This window comes from Limulus polyphemus, unplaced genomic scaffold (genome assembly GCF_000517525.1).
Source record: "Limulus polyphemus unplaced genomic scaffold, Limulus_polyphemus-2.1.2 Scaffold132, whole genome shotgun sequence".
Taxonomy (NCBI): Eukaryota; Metazoa; Arthropoda; class Merostomata; order Xiphosura; family Limulidae; genus Limulus; species Limulus polyphemus.
Genome location: NW_013665742.1, coordinates 214,650 through 227,988, shown reverse-complemented (window position 1 = coordinate 227,988; position 13,339 = coordinate 214,650). Strand labels below are relative to the sequence as shown.

Sequence of the window (13,339 nt, the reverse complement as noted above, 5' to 3'; positions counted from 1 at the left end):
CAGACTGCGAGTCGAGCTCCCTAACCACCTGGCCATGCCGGGCCTATTAAATAAGAGATTCAGAGTTGTAGCCCTGCCCTGAATTTTAGCTGAAAAGTACTGAGTATGGTCCTTTAGTAGCCTTTTATGACTAAGAAAAGCATTAAAACGTAAGTAATTATTCCAGTAAAACCTGAAACCCACTGAAAGAGCGAGCAGATTATTAATACAAAATATAAAGTGAATATTAGTAAATATAATTTAAATACTAAAGTAAACACTTTGAGTATTTAAGCTTTCATTACAAAACATTGTAAACATAATTAGAAAATAGTACATACTTAGATGGAATACTTACTTCCTAGCTTTTCATAGGAACCAATTCATGTGTAAGTCTAAAATAAATCTGTACTTCAAAATACATATCTTATTTTATGTTTCATTGCTCGAAATTCATAGTTATATTCAACAGATACAGATAAAAGTAGTGAATGATGGATTACAACTGAGAGAGGTACGTAAACTTTATTATAGATACCATATAATGTTAAAGAAACGTTCCTTTAGAAACACGAACGAACTAACAGAAGATTAATTACTACAGGAAGCAAGCTCCAGGTAGTGATTTAGAACATTACCTAATCTTCTTTATAAAAGATGAAACGATGAACATGAATGAGATTAAATGTTCTTTTGTTTAAAGAGCAATAATCGATAATGTATTCTGTTCATTTTAGTGTGTGTGTGTGTGTGTGTTTGTATATCATAAAAGTATTTATTTATGAATGAAACTAGAACGGCAGAATTAGGAACTGAAAGATGGATAATTCTAACTAGAAAATTATCAGGATTTTAAGTAGGTAAACCACGAGGCTTAAATTATATATTTAGATATTTAGCTATTACTATATACTTTATAAAAACATGCACAATTACAATCTAAACATCCCATTGCAAATTTATAGATTTATCGAAGGTAAACTAATAAATTAAGGCACTTATTGCTTCCAACTGACAGCATTACCAGTTATTGGAATAGTTGGAATTTAACAGCAGCTATTAAATTTAGCCATTCCACCCAGAGCTTGAAAAGTATATTCTATTTCGGGAGATCAAGTTTAGCTAAGAAAATTTGAATATTAACTCAAACAACTACCTTTGAAATTATTTCACATGTTATCCAAAAATACCGAATTGTGTTATGGCTTACAATCCATATTCATATTATGAAAGTTTAGTCTCTCACGCTTAAATTTCAAGTTGTAATAATGACAAAAAATTGTTGTATCACTGTATGTTAACGACCCATACTTTTGCTCCATATTGGACAGTATAAAGGTCAAATCCATCATATGTCGATATGACACATAAGATCCAGTGATGAATTGGCAGGTTAACCCCAAACTAATGGCTGGTACCCACCAGATAGCTGGGTAAACCGAAACAATTGGAGTAAAGTAGCCAGCGCTAATTGGCACAGGTGGATGAGAATAGTGATACATTTCCCCTGGACGTTATGCCACTCCGTCTCAGGTTAACCCCAAACTAACAGTTGGTATCCATTAGATAGCGGGGTAAACTGAAACAATTGGAGTAAAGTAGCCAGCGCTAATTGGCACAAGTGGATGAGAATGGTGATACATTTGCCCTGGACGTTATGCCACTCCGTCTCAGGTTAACCCCAAACTAACAGTTGGTATCCATTAGATAGCTGGGTAAACCGAAACAATTGGAGTAAAGCGCTTTGCTCAAGGTCACAAAGGCATGTCGCAAGAGAGGCTCGAACTCGCAACCATTCCACTAGGAGTCCAAAGTGTAAAGACACTGAGCCACGTTGTCCACGTGTTGGATAATATGTTGTTTATATTATTCTCAGTACCTGAGAGAACAAACAAAAAGATCTATATGCTACAAGCTGTTTTTTTTAATGCAAAGCTACAATGGGCTAAGTGCAATCTATTCACCGTAAGGAATTGAATCCCGGATTTTAGCACTGTAAGTCGTAAGCTTACCACTGATTCGTGTGTGTGAAAGAGAGCGTGTTATATGGTTGTTACTTAAGAAGCTTCGATAACCAATTATTATATTTTCACAAGACACAATGTGTATATTACATGCTGAAGGAGAGTAATGTGTTGGTATTTTCGCCGATTGTTTGTGTCTGTATATGTATAAATGTGAAATAAATGTGTTTGTTTTAAATCAAAGCCATATTGAGGTGTGTTCGTAAACTTACCGCTGTCCCACCGGGAGATTGTGAAATAAGGACGAACGCAATAACGTATTTAAAAATGTTTTTGTTCTGTACAAAATAATGTTTATTCTATAAAATATCAGTAGCTAGAATTAATAAAAATTGCATCATAAACTCGAAGCTTCACAATCAGGTTATATACAAATATGAAAATTAGAATGTCTTCGGGATTTAAGTCTCATATTACCTGCATCCGAATACGTGTAAACACAGAAAAGATGTATTTAAGCCTAGTTCATATATAATAAAATTATTTTGAAGTTATCTTTCGGGTCACTAAATGCTCAATAAAAACACCAAAAACTTCAACTTCGCCCTACATTTGAACGTTCATTTTTTGAGGATTGGTTATTGCTGAAATATAGAATTCAAAGTAGTTCTAAGACAAATATCACGAGGTCACAAATATTATTATCTTAGGTAAGTGTAACGGTCACCTCACCTCTGTAATAACCTGTTTTGAGTAATGTGAAGTTCACTTTGACTTCTTAATTAAAGTTTTATTCAATAAAGAGTATCACAAATAGGAGTTAATTTCCTATTTGATTTAATATAGTTTGAACTTAGCTTTATTATTTTAGTACTTTAGCTCCTTAAAAATTGTTCAAATAACATTCACATTTGAATGTGAGTGTTTAGCGATTATAATTAAGAGATATGAGATTTATATCAACCGTAGCTAAATCATAAGGACACTTTAGTTTTAACATTACAACATAACTAGCATACATATTAAGTTTTTAAGCTTTTCCTAAAATAAACTCACTAGCATTTATCATACTCTGATTGATAAATGATAAATACTTACCTACTGCTTTTAGGAAAGCATACGACAAGGAAGGACATTTTCCTTGAACATAAGTGACGTCACATTTGTAATTTCCTTCATCTTCAATTTTTAAAGGAGATATCCTAAGATAGGCTGTAGAATCATGGACGAAAAAGTCCGCTCTATCCGGATTGGCCAGCTCCTGTAGTGGTTTCTCCACGGGTTCACTGTACAGATACAGGCGTTTCCATTCGTTGGAGACGTTTTTAGTCCATGTTACGAAATATACATCTCCACAAGATCCTACATCCACATTACAAGGAAGATCAACCTTCTCTCCAACCAGACCTGTGACCTTAAACTCGGCTTCTAAAAATATATATATATATATATATAAACGAACAAACGAAAAATGTAGTATCAATTTACATGTAATAACTTAAGTAAAACAAAATTCTTAAAGGAGGGAAAAATGCTGCAAACAATTATATTTCATGATAAGTTTGTTGTATAGGGTAAATTAAACTAAACGGAGATAAGATGATATGATAATGTTAAACAGAGATATACCGCAAAATTTTGACTTACAAGTATATCATTTCTGTAATTACAAATTATGAACTAATTGTACTTTTTTATACAAAAATAACTTCTACGGATTGCAGTGGGGGGTGGGGGTGGAAGTGAGAAACGTGGCCTACGCCGATTAGCTAAATTGGCTGGGGATCCGAGATGTGGTGATATCGAACACGTTTCATACCACCAATTATGGGTGCGTTATAAGAGTGACAGTCAATCTCGCTATTCGAGTGAAGGTTGTGGCTTCAGGCGGCGAGTGTTGCCGACTGGTTACCCTCTTTCTGGTCCTCAATTCGAAATTAGTGACCATAGGGTCTCTGATCTGGCTGTTTAACCCATTGGCAGTATAAAGTGCAATTCAGGTGAACAAACAAACAAGGTAAAACAAACACACAACATGGCATCATTGTAACTTAAACGTGTCGTTGTTCCCTTTTTAATAACTCCTACGTTTGATGGCATATTTTAAAACGATTTAATACAGGTCGTATTATCATAGTATTACTTTAATTAATTTGTTGATAAATGAGAAAATCTTCTGTACATTTGCCAGTTATATAATACACATAGTATTGTACATAACTACAATAATTGCGAATTTCCAACAGCAGAATTTTAAAACAGAACGTTCACGAAATGAAATAAAAAAAAAATGTTGAAATGACGGCGGAAGACTTTCGAAACGTCCTCCTTTCCACTTCTGTTTTTTTTTTCAACAGACAGTTGCTGCTCATAAGAGCATAATCATCATACATGTATATAAATATGTTCGAATATGCAAATAAAACTAGAAATACAGTTGCTGGTAGTAAACTGTATTTTAAGTAGAAAGGTAGTTGAGGTAGATTAGGATTCATACAGTGAAAGTACACTTTTTATAAGATTCGAAACGTATATGCAAGTCTTATATGTTGCGATAAAACTAAAGAATGAAGTTTGAACGTCTTCCATTGAAAACACCATTCCTATGTGTACAGTCAACTGTTGTAAAACTCTAGTGTCCGTAGTTTTGTCCTGCCTGTACATGCCTGTCCTCAATGTGCCATTTTCTCGGTTTTGTACCGTGGTTCTTGGATATTAAATTACAGGCACAACTATTTGCAGATGTTGATACTCCCCAGTCCATCCTCTCTTCTAACTATCAAAACTAATATATATATATATAACTACTATATATATATATATATATATATATATACTATATAAACAAGTCAGGTACTTTTTACTTAATTTTACAAGTGATCATTCTGGACGGTCGAAATTTAAGAAAAAAAAAGGAAGAATATCCAGGAAAATAATTAAAGACGAAATATTTTTGAATATAGGCAAACACTGATGGATGTTAGCCTATGCCTTTGTTGGCCAAAAAAACACTTATTTGTCTATAGAATTTTAGCGAAGTGCAATAATTCAGAAATATATATCCCGTTGTAGGTAAACTCACCTATTCCACCTACTGTTTGCCAAGAAGTTCAGTTCATAAATGTGTTATTTTTCATTATGAAATGCTCATATACAAACACATTATCACAATATTTCTATAATACGTTTATCAACAATCTATGTTTCTGATCACATTAACGACCCCTATTTATTATAAATAGTATATGTTGACGAAGGACGATAAAATCGTTGCAAACAAACAAAAAACATGACTGGCAAAAGGAAGAACCCCTCAAAATTGATCCAAAGCAGATGAATTTGTGGAAATAAATATCACTCAAAACCCTTATTTTTTTTCCATTTTGCTCCAGAATTTGGTGAATTGTGAACGACATTAAACTCACCAAAGTAATGTACTTACTACTAATAAACGGTAGAAGTTATGAAAAGAGAATATTTCTATAAAATGCATTCAATTACTGCATTAATTTTTTATATTTTAGCGGGTAAAATAAAACATCAGCACTTATTGCCTTTTAAAACATTTATATATTTCCATTACAGTAGATTAATCGCATTTAGAAACTTTTATATTGAGATAAGTAACTCACTAAACATATATATATTGTTATTGCCCGTATCAATTCACTGATTGATTTGGTTGTTTAAAGTTAAGCACAAAGCTACACAATGGGCTATCTGTGCTCTGACCACCACGGGTATCGAAACCCGGTTCCAAGCGTTGTAAGTCCGCAGACATGCCGCTGTGCCACTTGGGGAGTCACTGAATGGAATAACCATACAGAGGTTAACAGTCTAGCGACAAATGTACTTACTGTTGTTATATCATTGTAAGCTGTTAGTATATTATCACTCACAATCGTGTCTATGTCCTTAAAGGAAAATATAATAGTCTCATTATTATATTCCAAAAATACTTATTGTATTTCCCTTTTCCTTAACAAATAAAATAATATCATTTTAGTACTTGCCAAATAAATACCTTACTTATGAAATTGAATGCGAAAGTTTAAAGAAGCGTAAATTGTCTATTTTTATAAATGAAAAAAAGAAGAGATCCATTGTATTTCGTGAGATTTTGAACGCTTATAGTATTGAACTAGTTTTCGTTTATTTTGTAAATACAAACTAACTAAGAATAAAAGTTAACTTACCTGTAATTTTTCTTCATTAGGCGATTCACTATATAAATATATATATATATATATGTGTGTGTGTGTGTGTGTGTGTATACACCATCATTGGAATATTACAGTATATATGTATATATATACCTTCTTGGAATAGTATTATATATATGTATATATACCATCTTGGAATAGTACTTATATATGTATATATATATCATCCTTGGAATAGTATTATATATATGTATGTATACCATTTTGGAATAGTACTATATATGTGTATATGTATACCATCCTTGGAATAGTACTGTATATATATATGAATGTTACTCCACTTTTTTATTACTATCACAATGTATCGGTTTAGATTTCATTCTAGACTTTAAACATGTTAAACTAAGCTTGTATTACTGGCTTACTCAAATTGAACAGAAGTCAATTCTAGTGAAGGAAAAATATTGATATAACTTTCATTACGTTGTGTACTTTCTACTGTAAAAGCAATCACATAGGATCATGTTATAGCATCATGTTATAGGATCATGTTATAGCATCTTCAATTATTTTGTCATATCCAATTTCTTGATTCAAATACAAACATACACATTTCCTCTCTTCTTCTCTCGTACGCATCCCAGTGGCATAGCGGTATGTATGCGGACTTACAACCCTAAAAACCGGGTTTCGATACGTTTGTGGGCAGATCACAGGAAGCTCATTGTGTAGCTTTGTGCTTAATTACAAACAAACAATCTCTTGTAATATATACAGATGTAAATATAAATATTTTATAATACTAATCAACTTTATATACATAAGTAAACTGGCAATTTTCAAATTATTACGTAAAGTTTATTTTAATATTTTTATCAGTATTCCTCTCTAAGAAAATGCAATTTTCTATTCATTGGTACTAATTAAATGCCCCCCTTATACATATATATATAGTACTATTCCAAGGATGGTATATATATATATATATAGTACTATTCCAAGATGGTATATATATATATAGTACTATTCCAAGGATGGTAAATATACATATATATAGTACTATTCCAATATGGTATATATATATATATAGTACTATTCCAAGGATGGTATATATACATATATATATTGTCCACTAATTAAATACTTGCTATGAATTATGTCTTCTTTTGGTAATCCATCATTTTGGTTATTTTATCATATAATTAAGTAAGTATTTTTTTTTAAATTCTCTAGTAGTTATAATTTAGACGTTGTTTTGAAACTCTTCTTCTAGCCTACTATTGTGTTTAATAGCAAATAAAAATAAATAAATAAATAAATATTTGTAGATAAAGAGCGTGTAGAAATTGAAACGGCGCCGTAGTTTTCGTGAACCGTATTTAAATCTCACGTGAAATTGGTTGCTCTCAGTTGAAATAAAGCTGTAAAGTCATAGAACAATTCTGAGCTAAACATTTGAGTTTTGTTGCGTAAACCAAATGAAATGGGACGTAAACTGAGTGTATCCCATTATTTCATTACAAACTAGTAACAAAACAGAAAGACTCTGTCGAGGTTAAAGTCCATTTATACGTGAGAGCTGGAGCTGTTATCAACTCCGAGTAAAGACTCGGTGTTGATGTATGTGAACAGTGTTGGGAAGATGATAATTGATCTCCATTAGGAATTCGAGATATTTAAGCATCTTATCTTGCTTATCTCTGTTGCAATATCATAACAGTCTTTCTTGGATTTACACGCTCTGTGACATGTACTCATTTCAAAGTATCTGTTACTTTGAAGTGATTCATTTCGAGCCTAGTAAAATCCCACTGGAGACAGTAGGAAATAATTCAATACAGATACTCAACGTCGTCACTAAAAGAGCAAGCAACTGAATAGAGAAATACTAAGTCACGAAAGAAAGGAAACGTGCTTAGGTTTGGAATAAATCACATAAATCTGAGCAACTGTTTTCGTTACAAAGGCTTTAAGAAATACTATCGGCATATCTTAATAACTGTCATTACAGATACATGCAGACTATAGATGGGTAATAGCGTCAATAAGTACGTTCCATAAATGTATTTTCTCAAGGAAAAGAAATTTAATACTATTAGATCAATGTTGTGATTGTATTCTATATTAATAGGGTCGCTTTGTTTTAAGATAACTCTAGATGAACTTCTATGTAGTCACGTTACGTTAATACGACTACATATACAAATACGCCTAAATAACGTTTATTATTAATTACTCCTCGTTATCAGTTATCAACGATGAGTTATAACACATCTTGTACGACAACTGGGGGTTATTAATATGATAAACTATATACATATGGTGACTTAATTAAGAAATAGTATAACATTTTAAAACGAATATCTAAGTATCACGCATGTCAAAGTTATAAGCAGAAGTACAGGTGACGATTCTGTACCGAGTTTCATTGTTGTTTCGAAATAGTTCATAAATATTTTCTTTGAACTACATAAATTTTGTGTAAAGATAAGAGATGTTTATATCTTTTGGTGAAAAAAGCTGCAACTGCTGAAAACACGCTTTAGTGTTACTCTGTTTCATGTTTTTTTTTTAAACGAAATATATTCAAAATTCACTTTTAGCGAAACGTACAACAAGTTGTGATAAAAACAAGCTACCTACATAGATCAAACAAAACATTAATCTAATACATAATGTAGCTTATTTAATTTACGGTCTAACTAGAAGTATGCAGCTTGATAAAACTAAAACTAATAACGATAAGAATTTCAGTTTGATATGCTCGCTATTTCTATATTTCGGCCGTAATCCTTAATGATACCTTATAAGGTTCAGCCAACTTAATAAAATATATCTCGGGAAGAATGTAGAATAATCTTCACAATACATGAAATATATAGATGTAACTTCTTCTTCTTTGTGAAAAACTACATAATAGGATATCTACACTGCGGGGAACTGAATCCCATATTTTAGCGTTGTAAGTCCGTAAATTTTCCACTGATCAACTTCAAGACTATATCAAAAGCAAATGAAGAGTAATAAAAATAAATGTCATTTATACATCTTAAACATTTTATCCGACACTGTTAATGAAACCAACATCAATATAACTTTACTTACTAATGTCCTGCTAATGCAGACATTGATGCTATTTTGTAACTTATCTTCCTTCTCTTATTGATTTTATAATAATCTCTAACTTAGAGAAGAAAGTTCACTTTACATAGAATTACAACAAAAAATAATAATAATTCCCGTCGTGGGCAAGATCGAATTTTCTCATTTCCTGAATGAAACAATATTTAAAGAAACGTAGAAAAGCATTTATGGTCAAGTTTTTGGAGCATTTTTATTCTTCAATCACTCGGAGTTTTCCTTGGGTTTTATGAACTAATAATGTTAGTCAGTTGGTGTACAACGTAGTTTCTACTGTGTCTTAATTACTGTTATTTTTAATAGCCTTAACAACGACGTACTACACCCGTATTTATGTAATCTTTCTTTTAGCTTAAGACATCAAATATATTTTAAGCGTTGTATATGCATAAAAGAGATAACATGATTATGGTTAAACTTCAGAAAAGAATTACTTCTTAACACTTCAAATAAAGCCTTCGCTTTTTGACTGTTATCCAGATGTAAACGAAAGGGAGATAAATCTATATAATGTATTTTCCAATGCGTATTTCTGCAATCTACTCCTATGAGGAGTAATTTTAGTTTTGAGTGTATCATAGCCGTATTTCCCACAAATTTGTTATAAACATCTATAGAGATCTATCTGCTTGTCATTCTGTCGGAGAAGTCATCAGTGTTTCAAGTAATTCACTTTCCTCCATAAGAGTAAGTACGTGTCATGCCTTAATAGGGCTTAAACAAAAACAATACAGACAATCATAACTAAGGTGGAATTGGACTTTCTAGACGTTTCATCTCTATATGTTTTATAATCAGATGCGAGGTGGTGTTATGCACTTATGTATTCCATAAATATATGAATGTGTGTATACCAACAACGAGGTAGGACATTGATAACCGTTATGCAGCCCAAAGAAAGAAAATTCGTCGTGGATTTATAATGTTTTAAAGATCAAAACTGATATACGAATAAGCATAAACACTGAAAAGTGTACGGTCGATAAAAGGAAAATAAAACATCGACAAACATTATAATTCCAACAGTAATGTGCGCAAACTGTATGAAAAATTAAGAAAGCACAGAGCTTGGGTACGTTATATTAAGACGATTTTAGAGCCTCACAACGTCGTTACCGTCCAAGTCACCATGTCGTCTCATGCTTTTGAAAATAGGCATGCAGCGTGGTTTCCATTGCAAAATACTTCGTCGTAAGGTTCTTATGTTCTAAGCAGACTCTTTTTCCCTGCAAGATTCCCATAATCCCATCTGGTGTACAAGGACGAAAGTTTCCCAGCGTCCGTTTCAACAGTCCAATCGCATAGAAATCCATCAGCACTACGTCCAACTACTTGACCGATATGCCTTCGTGTCGAATAGCATGAATACTCGTTTCATACAGCTGCCTAATGTATACAACGGTTGAAAAAATATTTCCTGGAAACATCTTGTAAACAAGTGATTTGTGTGCTTTTCCAGAGATATTTCTTTCTCGATTATGTTGTCTGTTGCCTGAGGCATGTGGATGGCTATTGCAAATGACGTCTTAGTTGGTAGATTCTCACCTGTTACAAGACGCTGTACTTTGTTTGCAATGGTTGGGCTATAACGTTTTTGTAGGTCTCTTTCTGGATTGCCCTAGCGTCCCAAGTTGGCCCATATGTCTTTGTTTTCCAATGTCATTAAGTACAAAGGACATCCCCGTCTTGGATATTCTGAAGCATCGATCTGTTCACATCTTTTTAATCTAAGTAAATTAATAGTTTGCGTCAGAAAGGGGATCTTATATAAACCTTTCCTAATAGTGATCAATTTTCGGTGACACCACATTACCTATGAAATATCAAACATTGTGAAATTCCTAATAGTGATCAATTTTCGGTGACACCACATTATCTATGAAATATCAAACAATGTGAAATTCCCAATAGTGATCAATTTTCGGTGGCACCACATTACCTATGAAATATCAAACAATGTGAAATTCCCAATAGTGATCAATTTTCGGTGACACCACATTATCTACGAAATATCAAACAATGTGAATTTCCTAATAGTGATCAATTTTCGGCGGCACCAAACTACCTATGAAATATTAAACAATGCGAAAATGTAATTATTTTTCAATGTGCTCCACCGCGACTTTATATCAGCTATGCTTGTCACATAACTTGCTCATTCGCATATATAAAATATTTTTAATATAAGGTGATTAAAGTAAATCTAACTAAACAAAATGTTGTTTCAAAATACCTTGAGAGGTCAACCTGAACCATTATAAATCAAGTTTTTACCAGAATACCTTGAGAGGTCAACCTGAATTATTATAAATCAAGTTTTTACCAGAATACCTTGAGAGGTCAACCTGAATCATTATAAATCATGTTTTTACCAAAATACCTTGAAAGGTCAACCTGAATCATTATAAATCAAGTATTTACCAGAATACCTTGAGAGGTCAACCTGAATCATTATAAATCAAGTTTTTACCAGAATACCTTGAGAGGTCAACCTGAATTATTATAAATCAAGTTTTTACCAGAATACCTTGAGAGGTCAACCTGAACCATTATAAATCAAGTTTTTACCAAAATACCTTGAGAGGTCAACCTGAATCATTATAAATCAAGTTTTTACTACGTTTACCACAATCTTAGAAATGATAACAATGAAAGAAAGGTTTACTGAGAGTTCCGTTGACTAAACGAGACATGCATGAAAAAAGTTTAAATGAATTGTCTTTGCTAGTACTGAAGATTTCTGGTTCATGTTTTATCAATGTTTTTACTTAATGTAAAATCATCACTTTATAACCCAGGTGATTTTTGCTACAAATGTAAACAAATATTTTTTCACAAAAGTAAATAATTCAACGCATTTTAGTTTTTTGTAACGCTAGTATGTAAAATATAAGCTAATCTACAAGGTTTTATATAAGCTGATTAAACCTAAAATCGGCCAGGCATAGCCAGATGGTTAGGGCGCTCGACTCTCAATCTGAGAGTCGCGGGTTCGAATCCTCGTCACACCAAACATGATTCCCCTTTCAGCCGTGGGGGCGTTATAATGTGACGGTCAATCCCACTATTCGTTGGTAAAAGAGTAGCCCAAGAGTTGGCGGTTGGTGGTGACGACTAGCTGCCTTCCCTCTAGTCTTACACTGCTAAATTAGGGACAAATAGCCCTCGTGTAGTTTTGCGCGAAATTCAAAACAACCAAACCTAAAATTCCATTTTCGCTGTGGCTCAGTGGTAAAAACACTGCTAAAAACTGGGTTTCGTTACTCGTGCTAGGCACAGCCCAGATAGCCTATTGTGTAGCTTTATGCTTTACGACAAACAAACTTTTTTTTACTAGAAGAATTGGGTAGATTGTGATTCACAAATCTGTTTGAATTTTCTTGGTTGTCTCTTACAGCAGAGCTATTTTTTCCTTGTAGAATGTCTGCCATTCATTATGAATTGTCTCTAGCCAGAGTATCTGTATTTCCCACATTGACTTTCACATTCTTAGTTCACGGAATCGTAAAATGGTAACATGTTAAGAAGAACTCGTAGAACTACCCTCGATAAGTTGATGCAATGTTTCTATAAGATTATCACTAAATGTATGTTTAACATGGTAACATGTTAAGAAGAACTAGTAGAACTACCCTCGATAAGTTGATGCAATGTTTCTATAAGATTATCACTAAATGTATGTTTAACATGATATTGGCATACACTTCACGCTCTTCTAAGGAATTCATTTGAAAACCGAATTATCCAACGGAAGTAGAACGTTAATAAAACAACTATCAGTATCTGTGTTATCATTTACATACAATTATCTTAAAATAACTAAATTACACAGTAAAACTAAAATTTTGCATAATTTAAATACTCTATCTAAAGCCCCCACTCATCAGCCCGGTGACTCAGCGATAAGTTTATTTGTTTGAAGTTAAGTACAAAGCTAAACAATGGGCTATCTGCGCTCTGCCTACCACAAGTATCTATACTCAGTTTTTAGCGTTATAAGACCGCAGACATACCGCTGTGCCACTGTGTGTGTGGTGGGGGGGGTGGGGGGGGGGCGGGACGGTAGTCGTCACGGGTACTTATAAATACGTA

At 32.9% G+C, this 13,339-nt stretch overlaps 1 protein-coding gene across 2 annotated transcripts in view; it reads right to left on the bottom strand.

The window, feature by feature from the left end:
• Window positions 1-13,339, bottom strand: part of LOC106473624 (hemicentin-1-like) — a 256,608-nt gene that overhangs the window by 69,995 nt on the left and 173,274 nt on the right. For both annotated transcript variants that reach the window (XM_022403095.1, XM_022403100.1), the window contains one exon: window positions 3,042-3,371. In XM_022403095.1, coding sequence (XP_022258803.1) covers window positions 3,042-3,371 — 330 coding nt within the window. The remainder of the gene's footprint in view (window positions 1-3,041; window positions 3,372-13,339) is intronic.